Raw genomic sequence first — 16614 nt, 5'->3', positions numbered from 1 at the left:
TATATATATATATATATATATATATATATCTGTTGGTGCCTGAGATATCATCGGAAAAGTTGCATTAGTGAAGATTATGTCCTTTGTTAGACTGCCCTCTCTTGGACCACCCCTGCCTAGAAGGTGCAAACTAGGATGGTATAGGGAAGGAATGGGGAACCTTTTTTGTCCCAAGGGCTGTTTTTATGGGGAAAAAATCCTTCGGGGGCCATATGTAAAAAAATTGTCCTGCTGCAGCCATCCCACACTCCGGTGGCTGCCGCTGAATAAGATTGACAGTCTCCGGCTGCTGTTGATTAAGAGAAATCTCATGAGAACTACCAACCTCTCATGAGAATTCCCTTGTACTTGACTCCCAGCAAAGCCACCAGGCGGTTGGGCGGGCTATGGGCCCTTACCATGGCATCCCCCAGTGGGCCCTTCATGCCCCAGTCCAATCCTGATAGTACCCATGCTTACCCAACATCCCTGAAGCTCCAGGAGACTCCAGGACTAAAAACATCACATCACACTCGTTCATTAGACTTTTCTATGTTATTTTAAAATACCTATCGGTTTGACCAAGTTCCTTTATGTCATTAAATTTGCTGCGTGGGGGTAGGGGATGGGGAGTTCATTATTGACTTTATTACCTTTGGTTATGACTATGACGTAAATAATCTCAAGCCATAGAATGACATCTCGTCTTTGCTCTAGCCTTGGTCTACCAAAGTATTATCGTTTACTCAGCCCAACACTTCCTCTAGTTCTGTGCAGACGACTCTCCCTCTGCAGGCGTGGTCCCTGTGCTCTGTGCACCTATTGGAAGAAATCTACAGGTTCTAAAGCTGAGTTTTCTTCCAAGCATGTTTTTTCATTATGCCAAATTTGAGTTCTAGAAGTTTGCAAGGCTAGAATTCTCCATTGAATTATCCATAAATAGAATGTACGCGTATGTTCCAGTACAGACTTAATAACATAGTAGTTTGGCTCGAAACAAGACTTACGTCCATCAAGTTCAACCTTTTTACAGGAACCCATAAGGGGTGTTGTCTAGATGTTAACCTCTTCCATGGTACTCCCGAGAATTTTCCGGGTTATGCTCCAGTACACAGACTGGTAGACCTAGAAGATTATCGGGAGTGCCACTGCCTGCGCTCCCTTCCCCTGGGCAATGCTGCTGTGTGTAGTGCTGAGATCAGCTTCAGCCGATGTCCAGCCCTGCCTCCTTCCCCCAGCTGTGTTGGGCGTGAGGAAGGGAGTAGGGATTACTTCTATCTCTGTGACATGGGGTTTCCTTATTTTGGGAGGTCTATTTTGGGCGGGTCATTGTGGTATGCAGTTTAGATTCCCTAGTTGAGACCAAAGTGTATGGGGGAGGAGATGCCATAAATTAACAGGGACCAAATTCCATTTATTTGTAAACCTAAATGTAAATGTTTCTGCTCTGAGCACGGAGTACTGTACCTTTAAGGACACTACAGCATCCATCATGTGGTTGGGGCTCTGCGGTATGAGTAATTGCTGCACCGCTATTTATCATGCATATTGATACACCGAAGTGCTGGATTTTTGCTTACCCAAGGAAACATTTTATTACCTGTTATGATCTCATTTATTGTTTTATGGAATCATTTCTGCTACATGTATATTGCAGCGCAACGCATAAACGCTGCCCCATCGCATTTAATCCTTAGACTTCAACAATATAATGTGTCACATGCATAAGTAACCGACAAGACATATGGCGCAGGCTTTAAAAGGATACCTGCCTAGACTGTTGATTTAGTATTACATCCTTTCAAATTAATTATGTTTTATTACATGGCTTGAATGCAGAATGAGCAGCGTATTAGTTGACTCGTGGGGATAATATACAACAAATAAAAAAGCAGTTCAAATTCATAACTATCCAATACAGGATCCCTGTAGATGTGGAGACATTAGGAAGAGAGAGAGAGAGAGGTCATGCATGTTATTAGTTCTCAACAGAGCATCTGGAATATGGGATCATTCCAAACTTTATATTACTTACTGTAAGTCCAGGGTAGAACCTTTAACTCTTCTCAAGATACTGAACTGTACAATAGTATGGGCCTGATTCAGACCTGTTCTCTAGGCTGCATATGTTCGCAGCCTAATGAACAGGTAAACTCTACCCGGCCAAACACCCGCTCGTCACCCCACGCCAATCCCCACACTAGCATGCGATGTGTATGGGTGTATGGGCGGAAATTAATTCGATAGTCGTTGACCATCAAATTATTTTTTTTCCCGTTCGCAGATAATAGTCAGTCTAGACTGACTTTTATCTTGGTAAGAGATGGCCGGATTCAGGGCGGGCGCTGACGTCATGTCAACTGTTCATCCCAAGCAGGCATCGACACACTTGCATCGGCAGGGGCAGTGGCGTAATGAATTAATTTGCGCCCCCCTGCCGCAAATTGGGCCAGCACCCCCTTTAATCCCCCCCGTAGGGTTAACAAACTAAGTGCCCCCCACCCCCGTGCAGGCGGTACCTCATGCCCCCGGCGCTTCTGTCAAGATTCAGATCCCTGCTCTCCACGGCTCCTGCTGCCGGCGTTTCTGTCCTGTCCTCCTGGCTCTCCCGGCTCCTGCTGTTAAGAAGTAACACTCAGAAAATGGCTGCCCACATAATGCAGACAGTTTTTGAGGATGCTAGAGGAGACGGCGGCCTCCTCTAGAAACCTTTAAAAATGGTCTGCTGTATGGGGCAGCCATTTTCTGAGTGTTACTTTTTATTATCGTAGCAGCTGGAGCCAGGAGAGCTGGGAGGACACAACAAAAGCACCGGCAGCAGGAGGTACCGGCCACCGGGGGCGGGGGGGAGGCAGCAGAAGCCGTGACCCGCAGATGGCAGCGGGTAAACATAGCCCCGCAGACCCCCACTTCCACACCTTCTCAGCACCTCCCCGCCATCGCGGGTGCTGCGGGGCTATAGTCACGCCACTGAGCATGGGTATACCCAGAGTTTTTATAAAACACTGGGCATTCCCCCTGTTTCGGCCCCCTGCCCGGCCCCTCCTGGGGACGAATTATGGCCGTTACGAATGAGTCAATCTTTTTTAATAAATAAAGCTAGTGAAGTAATCAATCTATAGCCCCTACCACATGTTCACACTTGGGTTAATTTTAATTTCAGAGGTCAGAAAACATGTACGCAGGGCTGGTGTAAGGTTTTTTTCGCACTCCATGAAGCTTACTGCTCCCACCACAACCTACAAACCAATACCGACTCTCCTGAACCTCAGGTGAACTTGTGGACGTTGTGCCTCAGTGGTTCATCAACTCCTGCAAACACAAGGAAGAATGTACAAACTCCACACAGATAACCCCATTGTGGGAATCTAGCCCAAGACCTCAGTGCTGATACACTAATGTTAACTGCTATGTCACACACACATACACAATCAGTAGAGAACTTGGCCGGGCCCTGGTACTTTTCAGGCAGCATGGACTAATTTTGTCTAACCTTCCCCTTAGTGCCTATACCAATCTCTTCAATCCTGCAGCCTATCCGCCACCCAAGACGGCATACTCATGGTCAGGATTCCGGCAGTCAGTAGTCTGACATATGCATTGAGAGTGATGCTGGTATTCCGGCACCGGTGTTCTGGCCAGTGCCAGGATTTTGACTGCTGGCAATGCAGCCACCGATATGCCTACCGCAACCCCTCTGTTAGAAATGAGTTAAGCAGTGGTACCCTGCAAGTGACCAGCATGAATTTCTCTTCTTTTATTAAAAGCTAAAGGTGTATCTTTGTCACAGGTGCATAAAGTGTGTTGTGTTTACAGTTTTTTCAATGATTTTTAATGTGTGTGCATGTATGCCTGCTGTGAGTATGGTATCACAAAGAAGAAAAACCTTGGGTGACTGAAGTTAAGGCCAATTGAACTCGAGATGACAGCTATGTTAATCATTCACCTTAACCACTCATCCATGGAGGCCAGCAGGTGCAGATTGGCCTGCTGGATGGATTACGTTTGATAAATACGATGTCCGCGTAGTTTTTTTTTTTTTTTTATAGTGTTTTTCTTCTGCGCATGCATCCTGATGATGCTATGGTGCTTGCAGCGGGCGTTTCAGTCCTTGCATATTTGAATGCTCGGAAGAATACCAGGGAAGCGCATTGCAGTGGCATGAAGTCACAAGCACAACTGCAGCAAAGATGCAAGAAATGCTGCAACCTCAACCAATCAGCAGAATCATGCCCTATGAGAAGAGATCTTGCTAACTTGCAAATCCCCAATAAGAATGATCCCAAAAACTTCCTGGTCTGATTTTCCATCCCAATCCACCCCTGGAGGCCAGTAACAAGGTAGTTCATACTGTGATACTGTAATTCACACATCACAAAGGGCCTGTCCCTGTAGTATACCAGATGCTTGCATTTTATACTGTACATGTATGAGACACACAGGGCCGGTGCAAGCCCTGTCAGCGCCCAAGGCGAAATCCCCCCCACCCACTCCCCTCTGCTCCCCTCCCCCTCTGACCAGTTTCAGAAAGGGGGCAGCCTTTTCCCGTGATCCAAGGGGGGAGGGTGGTGGCACTGGGCAGCTACTCCTAACACCACCCCCCCTCCTGCCCACAGCACTGCAGTGGTGGCGGACAGCCCTCCTCCCCCCAGTGGCACTGGGCAGCTTCACATGAGTCCTGACATTCCCCCTCCTCCCCGTAGCACAAAACATCTTAATTCATCCACAAACCCTGGAGGAGGAGGGGGGGCGCAGGTGCGGGCTACGCTTACCTGGCTCCATGGGGGCTGCAGACTACAGTGGCTGCCACTTCCAGGTTTCTGGGGGCTGCAGACTCCAGTGGCCGACGCCCTAGGCAAATGCCTAGAGCTGCCTAGTGGTGGCGCTTGCCCTGGAGACACAAAATTATGCAAATCTGCCTGTGGAGTTGATTATGTAAAATAAAGTGGTTTTTTGACTGTTTCAGTGGGATGCTACACAGTAATTGGCATCTGGCAACTGTACCACCAGTATAAAGAAAATATTTTAGAAAGTATACAATACAGTAGGACGGACACACCCATCTGGTGGACAGAAGGTAGCAGCTCAGTATGCTACACTGTCACTAAGTATGACAAGCTACTGTATGATGTGGCAGGGCGCAAGTAGCATGGTGCGCTACATGTTGTATGGATGCTAGATGCGTCTACACCATGGGTTATCTAACTCGGTCATACACAGTTCACATTCTCCAGGTCATCTGGCAGGTACACAGATGCATTCATTACTCATTGACACATTTTAAAAAATCCACAGGTGGAGCTAAAAAGTCACTAGTGATTCTGTGAAGAGACCTGCAAAATGTGCACTGTGTGGGGTCTGGAGGACCGAGTTTTAGAACCTGTGGTCTACACATCTGTATCTCAAGAACAGTGGAATAAGCAGTGTATGGCCCATGCTATAAAGATAATCGACTCCCAGACTGATGAGTACAGGTCAAGTATTAGAGATTTGTGGGTTTCAAGTTACCGGGATATCATTGGACCCAAAACCAGCATTGTATGGGTTTCCAGCTGTCACATGTTTTGGCTGGCCAATACAAAAAAATCTACTTAAATCTGGACTTGCGGTAATTCAAATCAGAATCTGCGCATTTCTATTAATTAATCTATGTAACTTTTCTGTTCGGCTCAGCTCTGGTGTCTCTCCCTTTGGATTGTGCCAGTCTTTGGGTTCAGGAGAAGATTTAGCACAATCCGCTTTTATGTGATAAAGTCATTAAATTTTCATTTTAATAATTCAATACATTGCATGGCTGTATCAGTTATCGCATTCAAGGATATAGATGCGATAAAGTTTTGCCCCCTGCAAATGCCCTCTTGCAGCCTTATTGGATCCCCTGAGAGTATACTCACCAGACTCAGGAGCCAGTGATTACTGCTCTGGAAGGTCTGCAGATAATGTGTTGCTGTGTAACCCTACTGCTGTAAAGTGAGCTGCCAATTTGCAGCATCACTTTACTGCACCAGGGATCACGTACCAGCACAGGAGGAACCAATGACCCTCACCAGAGAACTGTTTTTGCAATTTTTTTTTTATTTTATTTAATGTGGCCATATCTCATTTCCCATTATATAGTATGGGAAATGTGATCTGGTTACAAAAAGAATTCTGGTTTAAAGGGTTTGGAGTAGCTTTTCACAGGAACTGCTCCAAAATACATTTATGTGTAAATTAAATAATATGAAAAAGATGTGTGATCACCCTTTTTCACAGTATTTTGGAAAAAAATAGTGTTAATAAACTGCCCCCCTCAGACTTTTGGATGTTCCAGACAGAAACTTTTATAAACAAGTATTTTTTTCAGGATTCAGAGAATGCCAAATTTTCAATAATGGATTCTCTGACTCCCTGCTGTTGTAAGAATCTGTCAGACCTTACATTTAGGTTGGTGACTGTAACTTGGGATAATGCTGCACAGTAGGGGAACATAAGATACTTTGAGACTATACCGTATATCCAGATACCAGTAATAGATACATTTGGCACAGTATGTGTTTATTTGAGGTTCTTAAAACTCAACACACAAATACCATCTAATCACTTAAAAGCCAAGGGCTCCTTAAAGGAATCCATATTTTTTCCCAATGTCAAATGTAGATATTCACTGAAATATATGTAGGGAACATACAGACACAAAAAGACAGTTCATATGACTCATACAAGAAATTATTAATGGCTTACTCAGACATAAGAAATGTTGGAAAATAACTTGATTCCTCTTGTGAAAGAAAAGGATTCACCTGAAATGTTGAACTTTTTTCCTTTTTATGTTCCGACTGCTGTTACATTCATTTTGCAGTATTGTTACTTTTTTATATATGCATTAATATTCATGCTACACAAGATTTTGTGGGTGTCATTGCTTATAGGTGTTTGCCATTAATACTTTATTATACTTTGTATAATATGATGGATATATTTGTGTTGTGTATAGAGATAAGCACAAATACATCACTATGGATTAGTCAGAGCAGAGTCGCTCTTCAAATCCTGAATTTGTTCTCAGCTCTACAGAACAGGATCACTGAGGTCAATTCAGACCTGCTCAAACAGGTCCAAATTCAGACCCGCCCCCAATGGTGGAGGGGGGGGGGGCTTCTCATGAAATCGCTGCCTGAATGACAGGCAGAGGGCATTCCAGGGTGGACACCTGGGGTTTCATAGGCGTGTCCACAAAAAGGGTTCCATAGAAATGCTTGCCGGGTTCCAGGGAACACAGGCGTTCCTCTGCCTGCTAGGGGCAGGTGGAAGACAACACATGATGTCAGCTCCCGACTCTAATTCAGAGAAGAACGTGCAGCAGAGATGTCCTGGGTTACTTTTCTGCTGCGCACAGATTAAAAGGCATTTCGATGGTGAGCAACCATCAAATAATTGTTCCTCTGTGCGGGTACATGCGAGCACATGTGCTCCAAATATCCACAGCCATGGGAGCAGGTCTGAATCAGGCCCACTGTAATTGTAAATTCTAAACTTTGCACAATTTATATTTTGACATTTATATTGTATATTGTTAGCACATTTTATTCATTATTGACACTCTGCGAAGTAGAATTAACAATACTTTTGTTTTGTTAGAAATACACTTTATTCTCTAAAACTGATGTTAAAACATTTCATTTAAATGCTTTATAAAAAACATTCATAATTATTCTACAAAATGGTTGATTTTATGTTTGAAATTTGGAATTGTGACCACATATTTTGAACTTTTTTTTTTATAATATGCAAAGTACTTGCATGTGCTTTGATTGTTAATTTTTCTTTTTGTTCTTCTAATTTTGTGATTTCTCTTCACTTTGTAGAAATTGAAAAAGCGAGCTGTGGTGACCCTGGGACACCATTGTATGGTATTCGGGAAGGAGATGGCTTCTCCAATGGAGATGTCCTACGATTTGAATGCCAGTTTGGATTTGAATTAATAGGACAAAGGTCTATATCTTGCAAAGAAAATAATCAATGGTCTGCAAATATACCTATATGCATATGTAAGTACATTTCCTTAATAAGTACTAGCTGAATTGCTTCTTGTAATTTTTTGTGAAGTAATTTTATGAATACTTTTTCAAAATCTATCAATGGGCCAACATTTGTGAAATGGGAAACTACTGTATCTGCTCATTAAAAAGTAACTTAAAATATGTAGGTGCTGCTGCTGGTGAGGAGTCAGGTGAATTGAACAAAGTATTTCCTGATATCTATAATCGAATAACTTTAGCAGTAAGGGAAATATCCTTGCTGAAACTAGCAGTACTTTTCTAACCAAGCTGTTTTTTGCTGAAGTGAACAGTGCCACTCGATATCTTCACTCTCACCATTTCAGGCTGTTTTCCTAGAATAAATTGTTGTGCATTGACAAAAAACTGCCAGTAGAGGTGATCAAGTTTCCTCCATCTCCAACCCAACCCCAATTGATGGTGACTTCACATACTGTAACAGTCAGGTCAGGTTCATTGGAAAATCAAATTTACAGACACTTTAAGTATTCATCTGGTTCCTTCCAAAATACCATTTTTAGTTTGAGGTTTAAGCATTTCAGTGACAATATAAACACGATATTTCTAGTAAAATAAATATAACCAAAATTGCGTAATTCTTTTTAAAAGCAGGATTTCAAATCTACTGTAGTTTTTCACAACAAAATCTACATTGTACAATCTCTCTCTGCCATGTTTTAAGATTTTTCTTTGAGTTGAGATTGTGTAGAAATAATTTGATAGCCTAACCGAGCCTACCATTTTTATATAGAAAACCTAATGTATTGAGTTAGAGAACCCATTTTTATTATTTGACTCAAGGTGTGACTTCAAATCCCCCATATGTAGAAAATTTTACTTTGTTGTACTGTTCTTGTGATAACCAAACAAAATTGATATTCATAGTCCTAGTCCTTTCTCATTTTTAATTTACTCTACTCTTACATGTGTTTACAATCTCTGTACAATTTATAGAAAAGTTACCTTTTTTATAGTGAGTGAAGGGTTAAAATAAATTTTTGAGACTGTTTCCACTATATTCTTATGAAATAAGGCACATGGATGAACATTGAAAAAAAGGGGAAACGATTGTGCTAAATTGATGGCAGAAAAAGACTGGTGATAAATGTAAAAACACTTTTAATTAATGCAATTATAACACTAAAAGGTTGCACGGATATGCATAAAACATAACATTAAAAAGAACAGGTATTTGAAAATGCTGCGTCCAATAGTTATGATATCACCTTATCGTGGACCCACAATTCATAGTGGGGAGAGGGGGGGTGGGTGTGTGATGGAAAGTCCTCCAGACAAGCAATGTACCATCCCTTACGAAGCTTCCTCCAAATTGATAGCGGGGATGATCTTTCTCCCGATTGGATTATCCGAAGCCGGTGATCCACTTAGTAGTCGAGGCGGGTACCTTAGAGAGGTGGCGTTCCTTCAGATGGATGGTATCCCGCTTCCTTGATGCAAAGTGGCCAAGGGTAGTCTGGTTCCCCAATTGTAATCTCAGGTTAGAACCTCCACAGTGATTATGGGTGATGTCTAGGAACAGCAGCGATTGTAGGTGGAGCGGCTGGGTGCCTGGACTGACGCGTTTCGCTGCTGAGTGCAGCTTTTTCAAGGTGGATGAACATCGTTATGTTCAAGTAATAGTTTTTGAAAGATCCCAAGTATATATATTTTTTCTATATTTTAAATTAAACAATAATTGTGTTCTTGTTGCTTCATAAACTAGTTAGAACAGGCCTTATGTATTATCCACATAATTGAAATTGTTTGCTTTGGAGTGTTTTCAAACAAAGGAAAAGAAAAACAATTACAGCTGAAAACTGTAATTTTAATTTGGACACTATCTAGGGATTATTCATACACAAGGCAATCAAAAAATAAGTGTTGTATGTAAATTATTACAGCTCAACTGAAGAACTTTGTATAAGTTGCCCATATGCTAATTTATTTTAATATTTCTTCTACAGTTCCATGTCTATCTAATTTTACGGCACCAATGGGAACCGTTCTCTCCCCTGACTATCCAGAAGGTTACGGGAACAACTTAAACTGCATATGGACAATCATTTCTGATCCAGGAAGTAGAATCCATCTTTCGTTTAATGATTTTGACTTAGAATCACAGTTTGATTTTCTTGCTATTAAAGATGGAGATTCTTTGGACTCTCCAATATTGGGAACTTTCACCGGTGCTGAAGTGCCATCTCATCTTACTAGTAACAGTCACATATTGCGGATGGAATTCCAAGCAGATCATTCAATGTCTGGACGTGGATTTAATATCACATATAGCAGTAAGTTATTTTTTATTATTATTTTTTTTTAAATAAAGTGCTTTTTTATCAGTTTTTAACATTATAGTCACCTATGAATAATGTGTTTGATTCTACATTATAGATGATATACTGTTATTGGAAGAATTTAGCAATACTATAAAATGGAAGAAAATTTGAAATCAACAACTTGTTTCGTAAATTAAAAAAAATCCTTGGTGTAAGAGGCTTTTAAAATCATAATAATTAATGGAGACATTATTCTTCATTATAATAGTTAACGTAGAAAATCCTTAAATAACTCATTAAAATATCATACAGTATTATAGTGCAATCTGATTAAAATACTAATTGCAATGAAGACTTTAAATGCACATACTGTTCTTGAAAAAAAATAAGTTATCAATATATAACCGTTTCCTCTTTGCCTCATACATACTTCTGCCAAATGCCTCAGGCATTATTTAAATTGGCTGTGTATTCTGTTACATTAATATTATGTGATTATAATGAGCTTTCATGATGAAAAATAATGAACAATGATCATATCCTGATGGGAAGTGGGAAAATGGGAAGTGGTCTCGATAGTTCTAGGTAGTTAGTACAGAGAATACCTGCCTACTCTCCAAAAATGGTTAGGAGTCTACCAAAAATCAGATGGCACTCCCAGCTAACCATAGGAGTTGGCAAGTCTATCAAAGCCAGCTTAAGCCAGCCACCCCCCCCCCCCCCCCAAACTTCCCACAGCCACCTACTCACCCCGCAGACAATTTCTGCATGAGGACAAGTGAGTAAAAAAGCAGGGAAAGGTGATGATGTGATTGCTATTGAATTACATAGTCATAGTCCCATCTCCACTTTGATAATGATGTTAATTTAGGCATTGTATAGCAGGAGTGGAGCAATCATGTCTAATGGAAATATTCCTAATCACAATTAAATTTGCATCTGACGGGTGATACACATAGGCCCTGATTTTTGTTGAGTTGCAAAAGCAAACTTCTTCTTTAATGGACAAAACCATGTGCACTGGAGGTGGGGTAGATGTAACATGGGCAGAAAGAGTTACATTTGGGTGAGTTATTTTGTTTCTGTGCAGGGTAAATACTGGCTGCTTTACTCTTACAATGCAATTTAGATTTCAGTTTGAACACACCCCACCCAAATCTAACTCTCTCTGCACATGTTACATCTGCCCCACCTGCAGCGCAGCATGGTTGTGCCCATTAAATAAGGATTTTGCTTTTGCAAACCAACCAGAATCACCCCCATAGTGAAATAAGAACCACCAATATGGAGAATATAGATCTTATTGGTAGAAAACATAGTACATATAACAAGGTGTGTATACATTTTGTGATGCCAATGTGTGCTACCATGTAGGGTTGGTATCACAAGAAAAAATAGCGTAGGCAGCTCCATTTTGACTGTGCTATTTAAATGAGCTATTTTTAGTATAGCCAAAATCGTCTATAGCCAAAATATACTGTGTGTATACACCTTTAGTTACATCACAGGCGCAGCAACTCACAGTGTACTACACTACAGGTGCTGGAGCAAGAATTAGATACGGACAAGTTGCAGATGATGCACAACAGAACTTGTACACAGATTCAGACTCGGGTAGAAATTCAGTAATGATGTCAAAATCCAATTATTTTTCAAATGGACAAAACATGTGCACTGCAGGTGGTGCAAATCCGGGTTTAGAGTAGTGGTGGTGGGGTGGACTGGGTAGAACTGACTTCCATCACCTGTAATAACAGGAAAAACTGGATTCACCTCCACTACAGCCCTGCAAAATAATTTTAGCAGAAAAGCATATCCCAGCAGCTTCCGTTTTCCGGCATGCCTTATGTGATGCCATTGCATCCCTGCCACTGCCGAAGGGAAGAAGAGCCACTAAGAGGAGCAGGCTATGTATATTTTGAAGACAGGGTGTAAGGAGGGACACAGAGAGGAGGGGAAGCTGCTGGAGGGACATAGAGAGGAAGATAAGCTGCTGGAGGGACATAGAGAGGAGGGGAAGCTGCTGGAGCGCCACAGAGAGGAGGGGAAGCTGCTGGAGGGACACAGAGAGGGGGGGGGGTGGGAATCTGCTGGAGGGACATAGGGAGGCACAGGAGATGCTGGATGGACACAGAGAGGAAAGGAAGCTGCTGCTGGGTCATATAGAAGCATGGGGGATGCTGGAGGGACACAGAGAGGAGGGGAAGCTGCTGTTGGGTCATAGATAAGCATGGAAGATGCTTGAGGGACACAGAGAGGAGGAGAAGGTGCTGGAGGGACATATAGAGGCACAGGATATGCTGGAAGGACACAGGGAGGAGGGGAAGCTTCTGGAGGGACACAGAGAGGGGGGGGTGGGAATCTGCTGGAGGGACATAGGGAGGCACAGGAGATGCTGGATGGACACAGAGAGGAAAGGAAGCTGCTGCTGGGTCATATAGAAGCATGGGAGATGCTGGAGGGACACAGAGAGGAGGGGAAGCTGCTGTTGGGTCATAGATAAGCATGGAAGATGCTTGAGGGACACAGAGAGGAGGAGAAGGTGCTGGAGGGACATATAGAGGCACAGGATATGCTGGAAGGACACAGGGAGGAGGGGAAGCTTCTGGAGGGACACAAGGCATGAAGCTGCTGGAGGGACAGATGCAGATATGTGTATAAAGGGCACTACTGTGGACATTGTGTATAGCTGACACTACTGTGTGGTATAACAGGTATAAGGAATACTACTGCGTAGCATAACTTAAATAAGAGGCACTTCTGTGTGTTAAAAAATGAAAAAGGGAAACTACATAGGGTGTATTGTAGGGGTAGGGGGCCAGTGGCAATGGAAATTAGTTCCACCAGCTCTCCTGTACCACTTTAAGCCCTGGTGCAAATGTAACGTATTTGTGCAGGGAAGCAATATAACTCACCCAAATCTAACTCTCTGCACATTATATTTGCCCCAACTGCAGTGCACATGGTTTTGTCCATTAGAGAAAGATTTCACTTTTGACATCCTAACTGAATAACCCCTTCAGTCACACCCTGAGAGACAAACGTCGCATATCAAAATATTCAATGCAGTTTAGTAGAGTCATTTTATTGTTTCCTGTTGTTTTATTTGTGCGAATAAGTTCACATTTTGAGTGAACGCTTAACACAGCTGAGCCACCCAGGCCTGGCACACCAAGAGGGGCTGTTTGGCACGCCTAGTGCCCCAGTGTACTGAACGAGGACACATCTGTTTTTATCATCAGGCGTCTGTAACGGGGATGGAATATGTTTTCATGTTTATTTAAATGTCATTTGTTTTTAGAGCAAAACCATCTACAGAACAAGTTTATTTTGTGAAGCGTCTCAGTAATTTGAGACTTTGATTAAACTGACGAGAAGATGTTTTTATTTTAATGTCATCCAAACAACATGTCTGGTCTTATTGCAGTTCCTGAACAATTAATTGTTTCCGCCAAGGCTGAGCAATTAATAACAATGTAAATTTAGTGTCTTTTCAAAGTGACACTAGTGGATTATGCTGTCACTAATAAGTTCTCAAAGTGTAATTGTGTAGCATTAACACGAAATTGACTGTGACATATGTCACACCAGCTTGGTACATAAAACTGCTGTTTTGCCAGTAGGGGTTTTTCCTTTTACAATGCAAAATATTCTCAGTTGAGGGACGTGCGGATACCATGCATGACTTACAGTCATGTCCTGACCCTCCACGCTGATACTTTGCAGCATAAGTCATACGGTAAATGCTTCTAATTATACTACAAGCAGAAGAAAAAGAAAAACGGTTCAAAATGGAAACTTTTAGCAGCGATTATTATTTTTAAGCTATCATTCATCTTCTGTGTTGGAGGGAACACCTGCAGTTCTTTTTTTAATTCTATTTTAAGGCTTTGTTCCTTAGAATAATCACAATGACAATAATAGTGGTTTTTGCCGTAATGTTATAATTGTTTATTGTTAATAATAATTACGTCAACAACAGCGAACGTTATTATTCCTTTCAAAATAGTAACTGCTATCATTTGTTTTAATTCATACAATTTTTTTCTATTATTATTATTTTCTATTATTTTATTCGATTTTATTATTCTTCAAAAGTCTCTGAATACAGATCTATACTCAAATATATTATAATTATTGTTATTTTGGGTTTTTATTTTTCATACTGCGCACACAAGCGGCAGAATGAAATACAGTCCGAGTTTGCGAGAGGGACGAATTTTTGACTTTTTTTTTAAATAAAGTAATTTACAAAATCAGGTGTTGTAAATGATTGCTGCTTAAAATAAAAGTCTGGCCAGTATCCATCATCTTGGGCGAACTCGGACTGTCTCACATTTCCATCTCAAATCTTTTTTTGAACCTTATATTTCATCGTCTAATTATGTGGTCCTCTTGGTAACATAGGCGCACAGCACATATTTCCATGCTACAGTAGGTTATTATGAATTAGTCAAGTAGATGTGTGCATGTGTGGCCAGAGAGGTTGGAAACAGAAATCTTGGGGTACGGTACACTGATGTCACCATATGTTACTAAATGGGCTGAACTCAATATCTCGTTTAACAAAGGCAACAATGGCAGGATAAAAAACTGTACAGTACCTTTTAATACACAATGGCTGCAGGGCTGTACCTGTTCATTGCCGCAACTCAGTTCTTGCTTCTAGGCTGGAGTGTTAGAGCCCACGCACCATCATTCCCATTGGTGTGCATAAAGCACACCAATATTTCTATAGTTCTCACCTGTATAAACTATAGAGGGTAGCTGGGGGCGGGGGGTTTATTTAAATTTCCTTTGGTTCCTATAATTGCACCTACAGTTTATACCAGAGATTCGTGTCCAATGGGGCACATCTAAACCTTGGGTTCCTCTACAGGAATCCCCACAGTACTCCTTGTTACCAGGCCTGGTGGAGAGTCAAGTTAGTTTTAATTACTGTATTTCCAATATAATCATGCTTTTGATTGACTTGACAACACATTACTTTTGTTGAATAGCAATTATGGTACCCACTAGGTGATTCATCGCGCCCTACGGGCGCTCTTCACACCGTCGTAAGGGGCTGCGCCCCCTTAATTTGTGAACATTTGTATATGAGAAAGATGGTTAGAATTGTATGACAGATGCCTGTATTGCAACTTGAGTTATAGGTGAAATGTGTTAAATAGAGAGCATATGATGTGGAAGGCTGTGTGTATTGTTTTGTTTAATTAAAAAGCGGTTACAGAGTAAGATGTACATTGATAGTGTGGATGGTACAGTGACATTTGTGGGTGGGGGGGGCTGTGTGTGCATGTTGTTTAGGTGTGTGTGTGTGTGCAATAGTATAGTAGGGTGTTTTTGAGTCAGCGGCTCCCCACTGGCGGAGGTCACAACACAGGAAAACAGGAGGCTGGGTAGTGATAGGGGTGTGTGGGCATAAGGGGGACTAAAGAGAAGGGTGGGAGATGCTGTGCAGCTTCTGCCAGTGGGTGAGGGTCCAGTGTGGCAGTACAGGAGTACAGGATGGTGGCCCTGAGTCAGTGTCTCCTCCTACTGGGTGGGAGTATGTGTCCATGAGAGCAGGAGGCTGGGCTATGAGGCATGATAGGGGCATGTGGGCAAAACAGCGTCAGCGACTCCCCAGTGATGGAAGTTACGGTTCAGGAGAGCAGGAAGCTGGGTAGTGATAGGGGTGTGTGAGTATACGGGGGACTAAAGAGGGGCTTAGGGGTGCCATGAATTGTGGGAGGGGCGCCGGGGGTGCCGTGAATCAAGGGAGGGAGGGGGCGCAGGTGTCCGCGAATCGCAGGAGAGGGCGGGGGTCTGCAAAGCGTGGGAGGGGGCGTGAATTGCGGGAGGGGGGGTTGCGAATTGCAGGAGGGGGGTGTGAGGGGGGGTGACGTGAATCGTTGGAGGGGGCGTGAATCGTGGGAGGGGTGTGTGCAGGGGGTCCGTGAATTGTGGGAGAGGGGGGCACGGGGCGCGATGAATCACCTAGTTGGTTATATATTCTTGTAGAAGGATGGTAGGATGTTGCTGTCATTCAGAATGCATTTACATAAACAGTAATAGTAGCAGTAAAAGATCTGACTTAAAACACCTACAGTAAAACAGAACAGGTGTTATATATTATACAAAGAATTGGTTGATGATGTGTAGGTTGACGTGCACATAGTTGTCACTGGAAAAAAATTGCTACAAGAAAAAATCAACACAGAAAGGTCAACACATGTAAATGTTGACATAAGTGTGGCACTTCATTGGTGTACATGTCAACACATGAGAATGAATATGAAAACATTCAAAAAAGAAAAATAAATCTTCAAAAACTC

At 42.2% G+C, this 16614-nt stretch overlaps 1 protein-coding gene across 6 annotated transcripts in view; it reads left to right on the top strand.

Annotated features, from left to right (window-relative positions):
• The window catches only part of CSMD3 (CUB and Sushi multiple domains 3), a 969186-nt gene that overhangs the window by 497446 nt on the left and 455126 nt on the right, over positions 1-16614 (top strand). For all 6 annotated transcript variants that reach the window (XM_083186712.1, XM_083186713.1, XM_083186711.1 and 3 more), the window contains 2 exons: positions 7827-8009; positions 9983-10309. In XM_083186712.1, coding sequence (XP_083042838.1) covers positions 7827-8009; positions 9983-10309 — 510 coding nt within the window. The remainder of the gene's footprint in view (positions 1-7826; positions 8010-9982; positions 10310-16614) is intronic.

Source organism: Crinia signifera, chromosome 5 (genome assembly GCF_055691185.1).
Source record: "Crinia signifera chromosome 5, ASM5569118v1, whole genome shotgun sequence".
Taxonomy (NCBI): domain Eukaryota; kingdom Metazoa; phylum Chordata; class Amphibia; order Anura; family Myobatrachidae; genus Crinia; species Crinia signifera.
Note: the sequence above shows the minus strand (reverse complement) of the source record. Positions and strands in the feature narration are given on the sequence as shown.